General features: G+C 41.5%; 1 protein-coding gene across 3 annotated transcripts in view; it reads left to right on the top strand.

Moving 5' to 3' along the window:
• Nucleotides 1-22297, top strand: part of ITPR2 (inositol 1,4,5-trisphosphate receptor type 2) — a 665265-nt gene that overhangs the window by 612075 nt on the left and 30893 nt on the right. For all 3 annotated transcript variants that reach the window (XM_033951965.1, XM_033951964.1, XM_033951968.1), the window contains 2 exons: nucleotides 892-1019; nucleotides 9601-9766. In XM_033951965.1, coding sequence (XP_033807856.1) covers nucleotides 892-1019; nucleotides 9601-9766 — 294 coding nt within the window. The remainder of the gene's footprint in view (nucleotides 1-891; nucleotides 1020-9600; nucleotides 9767-22297) is intronic.

Here is a 22297-nt window from a genome sequence, read left to right as displayed (position 1 = left end):
ACACCTGCTGCCACCTAAAAAATCAGCGCCAGTTCTAGAGTTTAACTATTTATTGAATGAAAAAATATTTCCTTTTATTTATTTTAAAATTATTTCCATGTTTTGAGTTTTCCCTAGTCTTTGTAATTTTGAAGAATAAAAAAAATCAATTCTCTTTTATCTATTCTACACCACTCAGGATTTTGTAGACCTCAATCATATCCCCCTCAGTCATCTCTTTTCCCAAGCTGAAGAGCCTTAACCTCTCTAGCCTTTCCTCATATGAGAGGAGTTCCATTCTCTTTATCATTTTGGTTGCTTTTCTATGAACCTTTTCTAATTCTGCTATATTCTAAATCATTATTAAAGTGGATCTGGGAAAAGCCACTGCTTATTCCTTAGGTTTAGTAGCATGTAACCTTGCTATCTTTTTGCAACTCTAACAGATTCTTGCAATCTGGGTAAGCCACTGCTGAAAAAAGGATACTGGTCTAGACGGACCCTTGGTCTGATCTAGCATGGAAGTCTTAGGTTCCAAGACAGTGTATTATATTTGTGCTTTAGAAAATAATTTTTAAAAAACCCACCATCACCAACAAAAAGCCAGCAGTTAGAAATGCACACATGATTCATGTGTATGAAGGAGAATTACTTTTTTACAGTAGATGTTTACAGGGGACGCGGTTATTTATGTGCCATCTTTTCATAAATATGCAGTTTAGCGTACAAATAAAATGGGATGAACATGATCCATAATTCTAAAAGTGTGTATATATAATAACATGTGAAGCTTGAATGATGAATGACTGTAGTTCCCTTTTTAATTTGTTGCTATTTAAAAGTAGTTCTCTGTTGTAAAGCTGAAGTTTTAAAGATTGTTCTTTTTTTTTTTTTTTTTTTTGATTCATGAAGAGGATGAGGAGGCAGATGGAATCGAAAGAACTTGTGATACACTCCTGATGTGTATTGTTACAGTATTAAACCAAGGCTTGAGGAACGGGGGTGGTGTGGGAGATGTTCTTAGAAAACCTTCCAAAGACGTAAGTATATGATTAATAAAGTTTAAAATGGGTAGGTCTTGTGATCTCCAGATCTCTGACATCAGTTTCAACATTTATTTTTCTGAGAGAGATAGAATGTCAGAATGATGATTATTATCCTTTTATGCAATAAGTCCTTGATTTTCACTCCCAGTCCTCGAGGGCCATCAATAGATCAGGTTTATAGGATATCCTTAATGAATACGCATGAGAGAGTGTCACAAGCTTATTTCCTCCACTATATGCAAATCTCTTTCATGCATATACATTAGGGTTATCCTGATAACCTGCCCTACTTTTAGCCATAATAGACAGGGAGTAAAAACCAAGGCAGTATGTGTTAGATACATATAAAATTGATCAGTCTAGCCCAGGGCTGGTTTCATTTCTAGAAGTAAACTTAAATCAAACATTTATAGCTCAGCAACAAGATACAACATAAGGCGCATTTCTTTTCCTATGAATGAACAGTGGTAACACAGAGACGTAAATCCATAAATGGGCACAGTAGAAATAATGCTTGCATTCACATTAAAATTGTCATTAGCAGCCTATTCATAAGAACATAAGAATTGCCACTGCTGGATCAGACCAGTGGTCCATCATGCCCAGCAGTCCGCTCACGCGGCAGCCCTCTGGTCAAAGACCAGCACCCTAACTGAGACTAGCCCTATCAGCGTATGTCCTTGTTCAGCAGGAACTTGTCTAACTTTGTCTTGAATCCCTGGAGGGTGTTTTCCCCTATGACAGACTCTGGAAGAGCATTCCAGTTTTCTACCACTCTCTGGGTGAAGAAGCAATTCCTTATGTTTGTACGGAATCTATCCCCTTTCAATTTTAGAGAGTGCCCTCTCGTTCTCCCTACCTTGGAGAGGGTGAACAACCTGTTCTTATCTACTAAGTCTATCCCCTTCAGTACCTTGAATGTTTAGATTATGTCCCCTCTCAATCTCCTCTGTTCGAGGGAGAAGAGGCCCAATTTCTCTAATCTATCGCTATACGGCAGCAACTCCAACCCCTTAACCATCTTAGTTGCTCTTCTCTGTACCCTTTCGAGTAGTACCGTGTCCTTCTTCATGTACGGCAACCAATGCTGTATGCAGTACTCCAGGTGAGGGTGCACCATGGCCCGGTACAGCGGCATGATAACCTTCTCCGATCTGTTTGTGATCCCCTTCTTTATCATTCCTAGCATTCTGTTCGCCCTTTTTTGCCTCTGCCACACACTTTCTTAACCTCTACAGTGAGCTACACCGGTTCTTTATTCTTTTTCCTCTTTGATCCCTTGTTGATATGCGGTATATATAGATTATGTGCCTTGGTAACCGTATCCTTAAAAAGAGACCAAGCTTGCTCTAGCGTCTTTACAGTGTTTATCCTGTTCCCCACCATGTGTCTCATCCCTTCGTAATTCCCTTTTCGGAAGTTTAGCACCGTGGCTATCGTTCTGGTCCGATGTTTCGCCCCTGCTTCCAGGTTGAAGCGGATCATATTGTGATCACTGTTTCCCAGCGTCCCTTCTACTTCTACACTCTGTGCCGGTTCTCGCAGCCCATTTAGAATTAAGACCAGAATTGCGTTTCTTCTTGTGTTTTCCATGACAAGTTGTTTCAGGAAGCAATTGCCTACAGTTTCCAGGAACTTTGTCTCTCTAGCACAGCCAGAGGTGCCGAGGTTCCATTCTATCCCCGGATAGTTGAAGTCGCCCATGATAACTGCGTTGCCTTCCTTGCAGTTGCGTTTAATCTCATCTGTCATTTCTTCATCAATTTCTTTGGACTGCCCTGGGGGTCGGTAGTAGATGCCTATCCTCGTTCCTGGTCCATTTGTTCCTGGAATTTTGACCCATAGAGTCTCTAACTTATCCGTCTGTTGTGGCATGTTCTCTCCAGTAGATTCAATTCCCTCTTTGACGTATATGACAATGCCTTCTCCTTTTTGTGTCACTCTGTCTCTGTGGTATAGTTTGTATCCCGGTAGCACTGTGTCCCAGACATTTTCATCAGTCCACCATGTTTCCGTGATGCCGATGATGTCAATGTTATCCTTTTGTGCCACAGCTTCTAATTCACCCATCTTATTTCTAAGGCTCCTTGCATTCGTGTACATACACTTGAGTTTGCAGCCTGTTCCCTTCTGGAATGTCCTTCCCTCTTGTGTCCCTTTCAGTCTGTCTTGTCTGTGATCTGGTGAGTCTTTCCCTCCATCTTCCTGCATGGTATCCTCCGAGTATACCGGTTCCCGAATCATCGACTCTCGGTCAACTGTTGGCTTTCCCCTTCTTCTTAGTTTAAAAGCTTCTCAACTTCTCTCTTGATATTGCTTGCAAGTAGCCAAGATAATGAGATGCAGAGCATGCACACATTAAAAGGGTCACACTAGAGGATGTGCAGACCTTTTAAGAGATGCATTTACTTCATCTTTAATTTCTCATTTTAATCAGCTCAAAGTGCAATACTGTATTTAGTTAGCAAGGTGAACCTCCTTTTCTTCTCCTCACATAGTAACTTAGTAAGTGACTGCAGATAAAGACCTCAACGGTCCATTCATTCTGCCCATAGGTTATACCCATTAAAAAAATACATGATTAAATTAACTTGTCTATTCTTTGGTATTTCTGGGCCTAGACGGCAAATAGAGAATGACACGTTGACAAAATTCATCACCGTCCCCGTCCCCGCAGATAACTGCGGGAAATAATCCCATGTCATTTTCTAGTGTCTATTCAACCTCAGTCCTTCTACACCAGCATTCTTCAAAGCAAAGGTTGCGGGTCAGTGGTTGTGCCCAATTATACTCTGATTCTTTCCTCTCTCCTTAAAGAATGACATGAAGATGGTTTCCCGCGGTTATCCATGGGGACGGGAACAGTGATGAATTTTGTCACCGTGTCATTCTCTAACTGCAAAGTCTGCTATTGTCCTAGGTTCCAAATGCTGAAGTTGCCATCCAAGCTCACTCCAGCCTATCCAACCATCCCGTTGTTTGCAGGATATCTTTTTTTTTTAATTTTTTATACCTTTGCTACATGCAAAATATAACAAAATACAGGATTATTCAATAGTACAGGAAAACAAATTAGCAAGAAGAGAATGTCTCTTTTTCAATGATATAGTCCACTAACAGAGAAAATATATAAAAACAAATCAATATTACTACTATTATTTATTATTTCTATAGCGCTGAAAGGCATACGTAGCACTGTATCCCTTCAAGGTCAGGCACTGGCCTTTTCGTTTCCATTTGTCACTAATTGCCCTCAGCCATAAGAAAAAAAAGAACATGATACTTTCAATACAGATTTATCTTCATGAAATTCCTCTAACTGAAAGGGATCCATGAATACATATATATCACTTGCATAAGTTATCAAACACTTACAAGGAAATTTAAGGAAGAAGGTTGCTCCAACTACCAAGCCTTAGGCTTAAGCTGAAGGAACTGCCTTCTTCTAAACTGGGTTTGCCTGGTGACATCAGGAAAAACGTTCACTCTTTGACCACAAAACAGAACCTGCTTTTTTTCAAAATACATTTTTAGAATAGCCTGCTTCTCAATTTCAGTTTTAAACACAACTATCAAAGTAGCACATCTAGCGATTATAACTTTCGATGATTCCAAAAATTGTGATATGTCTAAGCTATCTGGAAACACTATTCTATCCATTTCTCCCTCCTCACCTGCCTCCCTATAGCTCCTTGGGATATAATATAGGTTATCTGATTGGAACATGTCCATCTGACTATACTGCAAAATATCTTTCAAGTATATCTTCAAGAGCTCCGGGGGGCCAGATAGAGAAAGATTGGAAAATTTAAAAAATGAAGGATTTTCATTCCAATTAAAATTTTCCATTTTCTCCAATTTAGTATGAAGCACTGAATTATCTTTAATACTGGATACTGCAGTTTTTTTGTAGGGTATTTACAGAGGTATCAAGTTTATCCAGCTTTTTCCCTAAATCAGACAACCGAGTTTCATGTTCATTCACTTTTAAGGTTATATCAGAAGAAAATTGACACAATTTTTATACAGTACCTTGTAATGAACACTCAATATTTTGAACTGTCAAGCAGACATCATTCAAGGTAATTACCCTATCCGCAGGTAGCGTAACACTATCCGACTCCATTATCATCTGAACAGGAATCGGAAGCTATGCCCCTGATGACAGAGATTGACTATCATCTTTTATTTTCAATTAATTCCAAAAGAATTTTCTGAAGGAGTTTAGTGCAAAGTGATGCCTTTTCACCTTTTCATCTGTTGCTCTTCTAATAACTCTGTCATTCAATTTTCCCTTCGTTATGGACATAAAGTCAAGACAAGCTAGAGCCTAATGATAGCAGCAGCAGCAGCAATAGGTTTTCAAGATGGCCACAGTGTTTATTCCTCTCCTAGACCCTCAAAGCCAGGCAAAGACAAGGTTTACTTTAGTAAGTATGGCAGCATTGAAGGAGACACAGGGAGAGGAGGATTGTCAAGAGGGACCATCACTGCTTTCTCATCTTTGCATGGTACATAAAAACATAAGACTAGCCTTACTAGGTCAGACCAATGGTTCATCTAGCCTAGCAGCCCATCTTTACAGTGGCCAATCCAGATCACTAGTACCATGCTACTGATTCAAGGCAAACAGTGGTTTCCCTCGTGTCTGTCTCAATAACAGACTATGGACTTTTCCTCCAGGAAATTGTCCAAACCTTTCTTAAAACCAGCTATGTCTACCGCTCTTACCACAACCTCTGGCAATGCATTCCAGAGCTTAACCATTCTCTGAGTGAAAAAATATTTATTCCTATTGTTTTTAAAAGTATTTCTCTGGGCTCGTTGTCACATCTCCTGCCTTCTTGTCTGTATGTTTTATCCAGCTGCATACATATGTTTATAGATCTTTGACAACAGGCATTATTGCTTGTTAACACGCCTATAAACTCGTACTTTGGAGACACATTTTCTCCCTCTCACCCAACTACCATAACTAATTTTCAAGTATCTTCTATCCTTTTCCCACCCAATTTTTTTCCACAGAAAAAGTCATCGAGCGAAGTGGTTCCCAACCCTGTCCTGGAGGACCACCAGGCCAGTCAGGTTTTCAGGATAGCCCTAATGAATATGCATGGAGCTGATTTGCATGCCTGGCACCTCCATTATATGCAGATATCTCTCATGCATATTCATTAGGGCTATCCTGAAAACCCGACTGGCCTGGTGGTCCTCCAGGAGAGGGTTAGGAACCACTGATCTAGCGTATGCACCTTTCCCATTGGGATGTACTTGGATGATAGGCATGGTTCTAATATAAAACTCAAGATCACAATGGTTTTTGATTCACCCTCTTCATTTAAAACTGTTTGAAGGCTGTTCCCATAGATTCTTTTTATTTCCAGAGTTTTACTCATGGAATAAAGGAGGTAGAATGTACCCAGAATGTTAAGTGCAAGCCAATCAAAATGTATATATATTTCAGCATGTTAAATGACATTAATAACATTAAGAGGGGGTAGCTGAAGTGCTTTTTTCCAAAACCTTTTAAGTACAAAAGCTGTTTTCTGGATAACTTAATGTGTTTTTGGTTGTTTTTATTTGGGAGGGGGGGGAGGGGCGGAGGGGTTCCTAAGAATTCTAGTCAAAATAAAATTTCACTGAATATCATATACCTTACAAAGAAAAGTTTCACACATCCTATGGCTATCTATGAAGGCAGCCTATTGCTGTTATAACTTGTTTTTGAAAAAAATGTACATAATGGGTTTTGGAACTACTCTTCAACTACTGATATGTATTAAGGGAATAATAAACAATATTTGTCTCCTAGAGTAGTTAACAAGTAGAATTGCAGTAATAACATATGTTATATACTGCTCAACACTTGTTAAAGGGCTCTAATGCAAGTTTTGTTGCTGTAAATCAGGGTTATTTAAGGTACCACAAGGCACATAATTAAATTTAATTGTTGGGAGTTTATTGTTTAAAATGATGGTATGTTATTCTATGAAAGCCGCCTAGAACATTTGGACAGTGTGGGTTACAAGTATTTTAAATAAATATAAGATGTAAGCGCATGCAAAACATTCAATACTATGCTGCATTATAGCTGGAAACGTTGTGGCCTGGTGCTTCTGGCCCGCACCCAGGGAGGGGCAGACTGACAGTGATCTGGGCCCCTGGGCATTAAGGCTCATGGACCCCTTACAACCTATCAAAATGATTAAAATAGATAGAAGCTAAGGAAGGGTGGACCCCTATTGTTGTGGATCCTCGGGCACTGCCTTGTTGTCTTAGTGGTCAGTCCTTCCTTGGTCACATGTTAAAGGGGCACTAAAAGAAACTGATATGAATCAATTATGTTAATGAAAATAGCTTGGTTATATTGAACACCAGACCTGTTTGCAGATATTCAGGATTGAACTTTTGTCACTCCTACATTAATGCTATTTGTGGAACTGATGATTTAAATTAGGATAGTTGATTTGGCGAGTGGAGGTGAATGGGAACAGTGTCTGAATGTGAATTTATGGATTGTCCACCACTATGGACTTATATTGGAATAGCAGTTTACCAAATGCTATTAAATAAGTTTACCAAATGCTATTAAATAAATTTATTTGTTTTATTCGAACACTTTCTACATGGCCTACCGTATATACTCAAATATAAACTAAGATTTGGGGCCAAAAAATGGCCTAAAAATGGGGGTCTCAATTTATATTCAGGTCCTCGGGTCTGTGCCCACCCCCGCCCAGACTTCTTGCAGGCCTCCCGTGGATCTGCCTGAAACACTGGTGGTCCAGCGGTGAACTGCAACAAGAATGATCTTTCCTATATCCTGTCCCAGCTGACTCTAATAATAATAATAATAACTTTATTCTTCTATACCGCCATAGTCGTGAGACTTCTAGGCGGTTCACATTGAAGAGAGCTGGACAGTCAGCGAGTTACAATATGCAGATAGTCAGAGAATTACAGCATGCAGAATCTTAAAAGGCAGCGAATTACAATACAGATTGTTAAAAATTGTTAAAAAATTATACTTATACGCAGGAGTGGACATATTTGAAATAATAGAATTTGATTTAGTGTTTCGTGTAGATACTTTTTAGGTGATATTTCTGTCGAATAAGGCAGTTTTTATGGCTTTTCTAAAGGCGTCATAGGTCAGTCTAGCTCCATTAATGTAGTTGTCTAACCAGTGTTGTTGTTTGTTTGCTTGGTACATAATAGTTCTATCCAGAAAGGTTTTGTATTTACAGCCGGTAATGCTTGGGTATGCAAATAGATTGCAGTTTCTGGTTTGTCTTGTAGGGCTGTATAGTACGAAGTGAGGTAGCAGGTAGGTAGGAGCTAGTACCAAAACCAGCTTGAAACATATGCAAGAGAACTTGAATATTATTTGCGCCTCCATTGGCAGCCAGTGGCTAACATGGTCGCTTTTTTTCAATCCAAATATCAAGCGGACCGCTGTGTTCTGAACAATTCTAAGTTTTCTCACAGTTTTTTTGGGTATACCCATATAAACGATATTGCAATAGTCCAGTATAGAAAGCACTAGCGATTGCACTAGTAATCTAAATGATAATGGGTCAAAGTAGTTTTTGATGGTCTTTAACTTCCATAATGTCAGGAAACACTTTTTTACTACTATGTTCGTGTGTTCAACCATTGTCAAATGTGTCTAATGTGACTCCCAATATTTTTATTGTTTTAGTAATCGGGTAGTCGTGATCTTTTATATGTAACGTTGTTTTGGTAATTTTGTCCGTTGGGCTTGCAAGGAAGACGTTTGTTTTTTCTGTGTTTAGTTTCAGTTTGAAGTTGATTGTCCAATGTTCTATTTTGGTCATAATATGAGAAATGTATTCTGAAGTTTCTTTTATTATGCTGTTCACTGGGATTAAAATGGAAATGTCATCTGCATATATGTAGTAGTTTAATTTTAGCTCTAAATCACCCTGCTTCCCTCCATCCTCCCTGATCCCTGCAGACCTTACCTTTGAAGCCCTAGTGGTCTAGCAGTGAAGCGGGCAAGGAGCGATCTTCCTAAAGTTCTGCCTCATGAAAGCCACAATCAAAAATGCCTGCTGCGAGTTCCTGTTGCAGTCTTGCAAGACCACAGGAACTCACAAGACTGCAACAGGAACTCGAGGCAGGCATTTTTGATTGCTGTTCTCACGGGACGAGAGCATAGGAATATCGTTCATGCCCTTGTTCACTGCTAGACCATCAGGGCTTTAAAGGCAAGGTTTTCAGGGGTCAGGGAGGATGGAGGGAGGCAGGGTTGGTTTAGAGTCAGATGGGACAGGACATGGGAAGGATTACTCCTGACCTGGCTCACTGCTGAACCACCAGGGCTTCAGACAGGCCTGTAGTGGGCATCAGGGACTGGACAGGAAGGGAAGGAGGGTTGGGTGCAAGGCACAGCACCTGAATATAAGCCCCCCTGGTTTATAGTTGAGTCAACCCTTTTTCCTCCTTTTTTGGGGAAAAAGGTTACCTCGATTTATATTTGGGTTGGCTTATATTTTAGTATATACGGTAATTTGTCTTTAGTAATGTAATTAAGACAATGTATTTATTTCAGGAGCCTTTGTTTGCTGCCAGAGTGGTTTATGATCTTCTCTTCTATTTCATCGTTATTATCATTGTTCTGAACTTGATCTTTGGAGTCATCATTGACACATTTGCTGACCTCAGAAGTGAAAAACAGAAAAAAGAGGAAGTTTTAAAGACAACCTGCTTTGTCTGTGGTAAGTAAGCACTGTACAGATTGGTTTAATAGGCTCTAAGTATGAATAGACAATTACTCTTCCCAGAGAGAAATGTTTTAAAAGTACATTAGTTGAGTATATACTGTAAGTATAATTGGTATATTAATAAAGTTTTTTTAAAACTTTTGTTCTGATTATTATTATGTATATTTTTAAAAAGGATGCCTGAATTGTAATATATGTATATACTTCAAGCCCAGCAGATTTTCCAGCACAAGTTAATAGAGATTTGCAAAGGGCAAATATTTTTGACCCGTTTTCATTTCATTTGGTCTTTCTCCCTAGTTTTTATATGTTCTTGCTGGTTCATTTTACACACTCATTTTATCATTTTATTAAAAAGAAATTTTGAACACGTGTTTTAATGCATGCTAATTGACTTAGCATGTGTTAATTCATATGTTAATAAGGGGGCTACATTTAAGCTTAATGGGAGCTGCCAATGCCTCCCGGGCCTTGCAGTGAAAACTAGAGTATATTTATGGTATAGAACGTACATCATTGTACTTTTTCTATATCGTTTTGTATATATAGAGGGCCATTTTCGAAAAGAACATCTAAGTCTGATTTTGGCATTTTCGCGTTCAAGGTGCAAACCAATCATTCCCCCACGTTTATAGATAGACTATTGGCTCCATACGAAACTTCAAGAATTCTTGATTATCCCAACAATATCTTCTTACAATTCCCTCTATCCGACAACGTGACCCGCAAAACGATTTTTTTCCCACACTGTGGAACTCTCTCCTAACAATTTTGAGGCAGGAATTTAATTCTAATAAATTCAAGTCTAACGTCAAAACCTCTCTCTTTAAAGATGCATACAAGGTCTAGACTCAGAGATTAATCCAAGTCATTCTGCACACCCTTGTGTTTTAATTTTCCCTCATTCAATGTTTTTTATTTAAAGCAATGTAACCCTACCTACTCCCCTTTTGTATCCTGTCTAGTTTTATTATTTTAATCATGTGGAGGGACATAATCGAAAGGAACGTCTAAGTCTGTTTTCGTTTAACTCGCAAGTCATCCAAAGTAAAAAACAGCCTAAGACACATTTTCGAAAAATACGTCCAAAATTTTTTTTCTTTAGAAAATTGACTAATTATACGTCCTGCAGATCTGATCGTCCAACTTATCGTCCAAGTCAAAAACGCCTAGAACAAACCCTGTTGGATGTGGGAGGGGTCTGCAAAGTGATGGACTGAACACCCAGACATGGCACCTAAATAGTTAGGTACCTTACAGGGCACTGCTGTGAACTTCACAAAAAGGGTGCCATGTCTTCTCCTCACTACAGCTCCCTTTTAGGTCATGGTGAACTCCCCAAACCACCTCCAGAATCCCTTAGACCCACTTATCTACCACCCTAATAGCCCTTATAGCTGCAGGAACCACTTATATGCCAGTAAAAAAGGGTTGTGGGGGTGTATAGGGCAGTGCACATGTTTCAATATCAATGCAGTGATTACAGGGGCTTATGGGCATGGGTCCTCCTCTCCATGAGTCCCTAACCCACCCTCAAGATGCCTTAAACCACCTCTGTGCTGGACTACTAGGCTTTCCTATGCCAGGCGGCCAGGTGATGATGGTCTGGAGGCTGAATTTTAAAGGTGTGATTAATATTTTTATGGGGCTGTTGGGGAGTCGGTCATCACCGGGGTAGTATGTGGGGGTCTGTTTTATGTGTTTGCAGTGCTTATCTGGTGACTTTAAGTGGATTTTTGTGACATAGACCATGTTTTACATGATCTAAGTCACAACGTCCAAGTTCCGTCAATCCTGTGCTGCATAACTTTCGGTTATACTTTGTCACCCGCACTCTCAGGGCAATGGGTCCTGGACTGCGGGAGCAAGATTTGTATCCTTGTGAGCCGCGGAAGGCTCCACAAGGAAAGAAAAAGACACCAGGTTTAGAGCAAGGATTTTGCCAAAAGTCAGGTAAGTTTTCTTGCAAATCAGGAATGGACTTTATTCTGCTGCATAGCAGTAAACAAGAAACAAAAACAAACTTTTCCTCAGGATTCCAAACAAAAATCATGCAGTCTTCAAAAACACAATTTCAACATTATCTGGTTTAAAGTTCAAACTCACAGCTAAAGTGAGAAGGACTCTGTATTCATGAGTCTCAGCTTTAAAGTTCTTACCAAAAATAAAACTAACCAAAATAAACAGTCTCTTCCTTTTCATAGAAACTGGTCTAGAGATCAGTGACACAGCACTGTGCTCCTGCAGCAAATGGAAATGCTGGCCAGGTGGTGTGCTCCACGTGTTGTAATAATTTGCTACACAAACGAGCCCTCAATCCCACCTCAAAAACGTGGGGCTAAATCCCCCACCACACTGGCTGGAAAAAGGATTATTTTCTCCAGTACAGGAACAAGCATAACCAACAAATGTACTTAGGTTCATTCAGTCACAAGGGTCTGTGCTTCCCTGCATCAACTTGAAAGGGAGAACAAAGCACAGCTTAACCCAAAAAAAAAAAAAAACAAAACAGTTCAGCAAACTCCTTAGCAATGGAAATCTTCAATAGGTAGTTTCCTTACTTGGCATGGAGTAACATATTTCCATAGGTTGTATTTCCAGCGGTACCTCTGAGCACGGTTCCGGCCCCAACTCCATGGCTTGTGGAATTGCAGAGATGTCAGGAGTCAGGTCAGTATCAGCTTCAGTAATCTCCATGCATTCAGGGCTTTGAAGATCCTGCAGAGCTCTCAGTCCTGAGCTAGACTGCCAGTGCTGTTCCTGTGACCTTTCTCCTCCTCTCCAGTTCTCCCTCTGCCTTTCCAACTGCCCAGCTCTGAGGTTAAGCAACTTACAGCCCCGCCCAACCTTCCCAGGTGCAAAGCATTTCCGGTCATCAACCTTGGGAAGGTGAGGGGGAGGGGAAGTTTGGAATTCAACCCCTAAGCTCCCTCTGCTGGATTTAGTGGGACAGTCAGGCAAGAAGGCAAAATGTTCTTTATTTTGAACAGCATAGGGATTACCTGCTCTAGGCATGGGGTTTGTACTAGGCCCAAACTTAGCAGGCTTGTCTCGCATACCACAACATGCTGTACGACTAAGTCTAAGCTGGCCCACGTCCCGCCAAACTCCCGCCCTCGACACTCCTCCTGAAATGCCCCGTTTAGCTTTGGTCGTTCAGCGGCACTATGAAGGCCTAGGTCGTTTAGAAATACGTCCAAAACTCGTTTTTATTATTGGCACTTGGACGTATTTGGACAATGTTCGTCCAAGTGCCAACTTAGGCCAGTTTTTAGATGTTTTTCTCTTTCGATTATGAGCCCCATAAGTTTTATCCCCCCCTTTTTTTTTTCTTTTTTTATGTTTATTAATTTTTTATATTGTATGATGTAAACCGCTTAGGAAAGTCAAGCGGTATATCAAGCTTTGATAAAATGTGAAATTTGAAAACTTAAACATCCAAATTCACAGGATCAGAAACGTCCTTTTTTTTTTTAATAATTCTTTATTCATTTTAACACTTCCAATAAGTGAAAACACTAAAGAAAACAGTTTGCACAATAAACACTTAATAATCTTACATGACATTAACAAAGTAATATCCCTCCCTCCCTACCCCATATTATCAATCAAATTATCCATTAGTTCTTAGAAGTATAATAAGTATCATATAACAAATAAAGTATAATAGAAGTATAATAAGTATCATATAACAATCATTTTGAAATCATAAAAACAGTAAACAGAACCTTCACCCCCTCCCAAATCTTTAAGAAAGATATTATTTAATTTAAACCCTTTTGTTCCCTCCCCCTCCCTTCCTTTGGATATGTAAAGTAATACGTAAAATAAATTTAAACTATAATAATTCTACAAAAGATGTCAACGGGCCCCATATTAATTTGAAATTTTTTGTATTCCCTGTCAGATCAGCATTCATTTTCTCAAATTTATAGATTAAGCATAAGTTTGCCCACCAAAATGTGAAATTAAGTCGATCCCAATTTTTCCAAATTCTTGTGATTAATTGTATTGCTGTTCCCATCATAATTTAAAAAAAAGTTTTCTTTTATATTTATCTAGGGGATCTTTTACATATAACAGTGTGCCACAAATCACAACTTCATAGGTCAAAGGGATCACAACTTCTAAAATATTATTTATATGTCCCCAAATCGACTTCCAAAAAATTTGAATCATAGGGAAATAAAACAGTAAGTGATCCAATGTTCCCATGTCCAGATGACAGTGCCGGGATCCAAAAAGAACAATGTAACAAAAAGAACCAAGTTTGTTTCATAGATGCTGACGCTGTACATCTCAACCTCCAAGACCAAATCCATGGCCATCGAGATACAGAAATCTCGACACTCCAAATCTCGACACTCCAAATGTCTCTAAGAGCATTTTTGGGTTTCTTATGCATGAGTTCAGATATCAATTTATACTACCTGGCAGCTTGATGTCCAAGCATATCTGCCTGAAAGCAAAGGAATTGCAAACTATAATAATTTTTAAAATTATGCCAATTAGGGAAACGTCCATTTTTGAAAAGTGAACAGCTAGACGTCCCAAAGGACTTAAGAACATAAGAACATAAGCAGTGCCTCCGCCGGGTCAGACCACAGGTCCATCCTGCCCAGCAGTCCGCTCCCGCGGCGGCCCAAACAGGTCACGACCTGTCTGTATCATCAGAAGGGGCTCCCTTGCCACCTTGGTTTCTCATTTAAGTCCTGTCTTCCTATCGAAGTCCTAACCCTCCGGTCTTGCACCTGCACGACCTGGTTTGGTTTCTATACTCATTACCTGGTTAGCTTTCTATACTTGTGTTACATCCCAGCTCCTCCCTCAGTATCCCATGATCCCTTTATCCTTCAGGAATCCGTCCAATCCCTGTTTGAATCCCTGTACCGTACTCTGCCTGATCACTTCCTCCGGCAGCGCATTCCAAGTGTCCACGACCCTTTGGGTGAAAAAAAACTTCCTTGCGTTTGTTTTGAACCTATCTCCCCTCAGTTTCTCCGAATGCCCCCTCGTATTTGCTGTCCCCTTCAGTCTGAAGAATCTGTCCCTATCCACCCTCTCTATGCCCCTCATGATCTTGAAGGTCTCTATCATATCTCCCCTGAGCCTCCTTTTTTCCAGAGAGAAGAGCCCCAGCCTATCCAACCTCTCGGCGTATGGGCAGTGTTCCAGCCCTTTTACCATTTTCGTTGCTCTCCTTTGGACTCTCTCAAGTACCGCCATGTCCTTCTTGAGGTGCGGCGACCAATACTGAACGCAGTATTCCAGATGTGGACGCACCATTGCTCGATACAATGGCATGATGACTTCCCGTGTTCTGGTTGTTATGCCCTTCTTTATGATGCCAAGCATCCTGTTGGCTTTTTTCGAGGCTGCTGCGCACTGTGCAGATGGCTTCAGTGATGCATCCACCAGCACACCCAAGTCTCTCTCAAGTCTGCTGTCTCCCAACAATACCCCCCCCAATTTGTAGTTGAACAACGGGTTCTTTTTCCCTATATGCATGACCTTGCATTTGTCCACGTTAAAGCGCATTTGCCATTTGTTTGCCCAGTCTTCTAGCTTGTCCAGGTCTCTTTGTAGGTCCTCACACTCCTCCCTGGTCCTAACTCTGCCGCACAGTTTGGTATCGTCTGCAAATTTTATAACCTCGCACTTTGCCTCCTTTTCCAGGTCATTGATAAATATGTTAAAGAGTAACGGCCCCAGCACCGACCCCTGTGGTACACCGCTTGTGACTCCCCGCCAGTCAGAATATTGACCCTTTACTCCGACCCTCTGCAGTCTGCCCGACAACCAGTGCTTGATCCATCTGTGCACATCCCCTCCCACCCCGTGGTTCCACAGCCTTTCATGTGGCACCTTGTCGAAAGCCTTTTGAAAATCGAGGTAAATGATGTCTATGGGTTCCCCATTGTCCACCCGACTGCTTATTCCCTCAAAGAAGTACAGAAGGTTCGTTAGGCACGACCTTCCCTTACAGAATCCATGCTGGCTTGTTCTCAATAGGTCATTCTTCTCGATGTGCTCGCAAATGCCGTCCTTGATCATAGCTTCCACCATTTTCCCTATAATTGAAGTCAGGCTCACCGGCCTGTAGTTCCCGGGGTCACCCCTCGATCCCTTCTTGAAGATAGGTGTGACATTCGCCAATTTCCAGTCCTCTGGTACCTCACCAGTTTTCAAGGATAGGTTGCAAACATGCTGGATTGTGCCCGCTATTTCTTGTCTTAGTTCCTTCAGAACCCTTGGGTGGATCCCGTCCGGGCCCGGTGATTTGCCGCATTTTAGCCTGTCTATCTGTTTGAGGACATCCTCCTTACTTACCTCTATGTGATCCAATTTTTCAGCCTGTTTCCCACTCATGAGCTCCTCTGAGTCCGGTATATTAGATGTGTCTTCGCTCGTGAAAACCGACGAGAAGAACGTGTTCAACCTCTCAGCTACATCTTTATCCTCCTTAATCACTCCCTTCCTATCCCCATCGTCCAACGGCCCCACCTCCTCTCTCGCTGGTCGCTTTCCCTTAACGTAACTGAAGAATGCCTTGAAGTTTTTCGCCTCTCTGGCCAGCCCCTCTTCGTATTCCCCCTTTGCTTTTCTAACCTCCCGGTGGCATTCCTTTTGGCATTTCCTGTGCATCTGGTGATTTTCCTCCGTTGGGTCCTTTTTCCATCTCCGGAAGGATACCTTTTTGTCCTTTATCGCCCTCTTTACTTCTGTTGACATCCAAACCGGGTCCTTTGATCGCTTGTTCTTGCAGCCTTTCCTGAAACTGGGGACGTACATTCTCTGTGCTTCCTGCAGGGTGTCCCTGAATAGGGTCCAGGCGCTTCCCATAGTCTCCATCCTAAAGATGTTTCTGAGCTTCCTCCCCACCATTTCCCTCATAGCAACATAGTTCCCTTTCTTGAAATTCAGCGCGGTTGTTGCGGTCCTCCTTACTATGGGTGTCTCTCTTTCTAATGTGAATCTGATCGTGTTGTGATCACTGTTGCCTAGTGGTCCTCCCACTTCTATCCCTCTAGCAGGCCCCCCTAATCCGTTTAGGATGAGGTCAAGAGTAGTACCCCCTCGCGTCGGTTCTTTGACTAGTTGCTCCATGAAGCAGTCCTTCACAGTTTCTACAAATCCTGTCTCCCTAGTGCAGTTGGAGTGACCCGTACTCCAGTCTATTCCCGGGTAGTTGAAGTCCCCCATTACTGTTACACTTCCAACCTTAAGTCGCCTAAATTTATACCCCATTTTTGACCACAGAAAAGTCCAAAATGTCCAAACCCAGACCATTTAGACATGGGAGGGGGCCAGCATTGTAATGGACTGGCCACATAGACATCCCAACAAAGTAATGGGACACCTTAGAGGGCACAACTGTGAACTTCACATAAAGGGTGCCAGTTATACATCTCGCCTTATAATTTATGGTGATCCCCTCAAAAATCTCCAAAACTTACTATACCTACCTGTTGACCACCGCAATAGCCCTTATGGCTGCAGGTGCCATCTCTATGGCAGTAAAGTAGGGTTTTAGTTGCCTAAGATTCATTCAGATCTCTGTGGGGTTAGAAGAGGTTAATGATCACTGGGGGAGTGTGGGGGACATTATATAATCCCTCCAGAGGTCATCTGGTAAGTTTGGGTGCCTTTCTGGCATTTAGACATTTTGAGCTAGACCTAGGTTTGATTATCGCCGCAAGAAGTCCAAGTCTAAGCTGCCCAAAGCCCACCCATAACACACACATAACGTGCCTCCCAAAACGCCCCCTAAAATCAGCACTTGGATGCCCTGGTTATTAGGACGTCCAAGTGCCAACTTATGATAGTTTTTGGATGTCTTTATTTTTTGATTATGAGCCCCATAGCCTCCAGAACTGAGCACAGTATTTGAGATGAGGTCTTTCCAATGATTACTACAGAGGTGTAATTACCTTGTTGTACCTGATTCAATGGTGCAAGTGTACCCATTAAGGAGGACTAGTCTGTCTATCTTCCTATATGCATAGATTTGTTTATGGATGTGCAAATAAACCTATGCTGAAGAACATTTGGCAGTGATGCCAAGACTGGCTGAATGTATCACGAGGATTCTAATCCCTAGGCACAGAAGGCTGAGGTAGATCACGTTGGCAGCCGAGACTCATTTGAGTTCTATACAAAAGCAAGACAAGAACTAGGATTACTCAAGAAACATTTTAATATTACTGTACCTCCAAGAAATTAAAAGAAATATGTCCAGTATCTTCAGGGGCTTACCAGAAACAAGACATAACTAGCAAAGAGCTGACTAGAGCCAGATTTCCAGAAGGCAGAATAGTTCCTCCTGGAAGACTAGTGGGCTCTAACCCAAGGGGCACAGGTTTGAGGTCATCCCAAGCCTGAATATACTCTCCCCCACACCTCTATAGTGGCCTCCAGATTAGAGAATGACACGGGGAAAAAATCTGTCCCCGTCACCGGCCCACCATCCTCTGCACCACCCCGTCACCGCTGATCCCTTCACCGCCCCGTCACCGTCACCGCCATCCCTTTCACCGCCCCGTCACCGCCATCCCTTTCACCGCCCCTTCACTGCCATCCCATTCACCGCCCCGTCACCGTCCCCGCTGCATCCATATAAGCCTTTTTCCTTTCACTCCCTCCTTCCAATTTGAGCCGGGAACACTAGCGATCACACGGTCCCCGCGGCCACTACCTGCCTGCCCGGTCGATCCTGGTGTTTGGCCAGCTCTCTCCCTTCTCCTCACCTTGGTTTGTGGGTTTTCTTTTTCGGCAACCTGCGCGCTTTCCCAGGGAGCCGCACACGCGCGGCTGCTCAGTGTTCGATCTTCTGCTCTGCTGCAACTTCCTGTTTCCGGTTGCGTCAGAGCAGAAGATCGAGGCTGAGCAGCGGCGGGTGTGCGCGGCTCTCTGGTAGCGTGCGGGTCGCCGAGGAGGAGGATCTGCGGACTGGGGTGAGGAGAGGGGAGAGAGCTGGCTGGACACTGGAATCGATTGGGCGGGCGGGTGTGAGCTGCGGGGACCGCGCGATCCTTCATGCCTCACTGCGGGGGACAAGACCATTCACCACCCCGCGGGCGGTGAATGGCCTTGTCCCCGTCGCCGCAGCGACTGCTAGTTTTCTTCCCCGTTTTCGGCAGGTGACCCGCGGCTAAAATGCGGTGGCTGCGGGTAAACCGCCACCGTGTCATTCTCTACTCCAGATATTCCAAGACATCCTTCAATTCCAGATTGGCTATCAGGATGCAAAAATCAGTTCAGGCATGGGAATGGCCTTGAATAAATAAGCAGGAATCTTGGCTAGAACAAGAGCTTCGAGAACAGAATCCTGAAGGGATATAGGGTACAGGAGCCTTGGCTGTGGGATCTACACTTTCTGGGGCACAAACATGAACTAGACTCTTAGCTGGAGCAGGATCCAGAGTTGCCAGATCACAAGCATGAGCTGGACTCTGGAGAGGATCTGGATCTTGACAAGAACTGGAATGACTGGAATAAGATCAAAACTGTCCAATTTTTTTTTCTGCTACAGAAGCCAGAGCAGTCAGATTTCTCAAAGAAATCAACCCAGATATACCTTTTTCAGGAGCCAGGACATGCAGACTTCTCATAGAATCTGGCCCAAGGCAGTAAGGTCTAAGGTAAAACTGGTGCTGGAATCGCAGGCAGGGCTGGACACAGGCAAGACTGGACAGGAACTAGAGTGTCTGGCATGATTGTGTTATAATTGTAAAGGCTGGAATTCCAAGCAGAAGACTCAAGATGGTAAAAAATTAGTTGAGGCTCTATTGGAGGAGGTTATCACATTTCAGGATCAGAAGATCTTCCATAAAGCAGCTACCCCAGATCAGTGGTTCTCAACCAGTGTGTCCCCAAGAGGCAGGAGATGTGTCAGAAAAAATTTGGTGTAGACAGCAAGCCTGTGTTTTCTTTTTTATAATTATCAGTGCCTGAAAGCTAGGAAGATCAGTGAGAGTCAGGTTCTTGAAATCCCTGCAATTGGTCCCTATTTCTGATTCCCCTCGGCCCCTCTAATAACTGCTACCTCCAGCCCCAGCTGAAAATGTTGCATAGATTCAGTTTGCTATATAGTTTGTGAGTAGCATATTTGCAGGCTTATGTGTTGCTTCACAGTGTCTGGCAATGGAGGGATTTTGTGTTGCTGTTAATGGGGTGACCCTAGAATTTGAATATATTGTTTCGATATATGACAAAAGAGAAATCTAGTACTGATGTGTTGCATACAGCTTTTTGATATGGGATAGGCATATCAAAAAGGCAGTTAAACAATGAAATGTTTAGACGTGCTTTGTTCAACTGTGAATTGTAGTGTTTGATGTGCCACTTACATTAACTTTGTCTGTAGCTGTGTCACAACAGATGAAAGGTTGAGAACCACCACCCCAGAAAAAGCCCACTCTGATTTCTTTTGTGGAGTACACATCTGGATTTTGCTGGAAACAGAGAAAGCATTGTTGAATATCATTCTCAATTTTCTCTTAGCACCAAAAAAGTCAAGAAATCCATGGCTGCAGGGAGAAAAACTAAAAATTCATGGTCAAAATCCAAGGTTCATTTAAGGTGCAGGGTTCACAAAAAAGAGCAAGCACTGAGTATGGCATTTTGCTTTTGCAGAAAATCTAAAGATTATTTATTGAAAACTTCTATAAAGCTACTAATGACTGGGTGAGTCGATTCAGAGTGGTTTACATGAGCTTTTGTAATGGTGTTACAATCAGAGTTAGAGTGTTTCTGTAATGGTTTTCAATATAGCACTCACGTTTGGTTTTGGTGTATTTAGGCATCATAGTATGGTGCATTTATATATCTTTTATATTTAGTCTTTTTGACTGCGTATACAATATTTACACACTATTGCCTCTTCACAAACAACTACATTAAAAACATTAGATCTACCAGAAACAACAACTTGTTTGCATACCTGAAAATTGTTGGCTGCAGATATTGAACCTTCCTAGACAGAACTTTCAAGTTTGAAGCTGGTAGACAGCAATCATGGCTAGGCTATCTCATCGATACCGCTAGGTTGACCTACAGCATCTTCCGGAAAGAACTAAAGACCACTTTGATTAAGAAATTCTTGTCCTAGCCAGACACTCTCCCGTGAACATAACTTCAACACCTTATCCTGAATTTCTTCCTCACACTAGGTATCCACATTCCCTGTCTGCTAAAAATTCCGTCTTCATAATTGTATCCTGATCTTTCGCTGATGTTAGAATATTTTCAATTGTAAGATGTAAAATAGTTATTTATACATTACTTCTTGGAATATTCATATTTATCTCTATCTCTACCTCTCTCTTTATATTTTTATCTTTACTTTTCATTAATTGTTTCTTCAGGTACTTTAGTTAGATTGTGAGCCTTTGGGACAGTTAGGGAAATTTCCAAGTACCTATCTCATTTATTTTTATCTATTGTATCTTTTTAATGCATCATCTTTGTAAACCGCTTAGAAACCTCATGGTTATTAGCGGTATATAAGAATTAAATTAAATTAAAATGTTGCTGTAACTAGGCACTAACTAAACTGAAAATGCCCCTGACTAGTCATAAAAATAGCATTAAGCCTATAACCTGGATATAAAGCACTTAGCTGTAGCAGCAGCACACAAGTTTAATTTTTTTTTCCAAATTTCAGAGTCAACTCAAGGAATTTGTGGGTTCAGCTCCTTTAAGTACTATATAGTTTGTTCAATCTGTCTCTGGGTCCCTAGGAACTGCATAGGCGGCTATTAGAGTAAGACATGTTCCTGAGACTTGAATACAAAAGAGCTAGAATAGGTAAATTTTAATGTCGCTATACTTCAAAGGACTGCATATCCAATACAAAAAACAAAACAAACAAGCAAGAATTACAAGAACCAAGGCACTTGACAAGTTGCTGGAATCCTAAGGCATCAGGAAGCAAGTTGAGGTACAGGTACAAGATCCTTTATCCGAAATTCCAAAAACTGAAATTTGACATGAACTGGAACTACTCAATTTCCCCAATGTGACACATACTGAAACCAATGCAGGTGCATGTGTTTCTCCTGTATTCTGTGCAGTTCATGTCAGAGGGCTTGAAAATGGCAGAGAGAGCTGCAGGTTCCACTCAGAGTGGTGAGAAGCAGTAAATGATGTGTTTATCTCTTTCAGTAGCACGGAAAGTTGAGGTTTTAAAGAAACTTGATTATGGTATATCTGTACAACAGCTAACTGAAGAATATGGTGTGGGAACAACAACCATATATGACTTAAAGAAACAGAAAGATAAGTTGTTGAAGTTTTTCACTGAGAGTGATGACCAGAAATTAATGAAAAACATTGGATAGGGCAAAAAAATGAAGATTTAGATCAGGTGCTGACTGAGTGGGTTTGATAAAGAAGGCATGAACGTATTCCATTGATTGGTTTGATGGTAATGATGCAGGCCAAAAAAAGTCAATCAGGAAATGAACATTGACGGTGAGTGTGAATATTCAGAAGGTTGACTGCCGAAATCACTGGCTGCAAATA

Source organism: Geotrypetes seraphini, chromosome 7, assembly GCF_902459505.1.
Source record: "Geotrypetes seraphini chromosome 7, aGeoSer1.1, whole genome shotgun sequence".
In the NCBI taxonomy this organism is placed as follows: Eukaryota; Metazoa; Chordata; class Amphibia; order Gymnophiona; family Dermophiidae; genus Geotrypetes; species Geotrypetes seraphini.
Note: the sequence above shows the minus strand (reverse complement) of the source record. Positions and strands in the feature narration are given on the sequence as shown.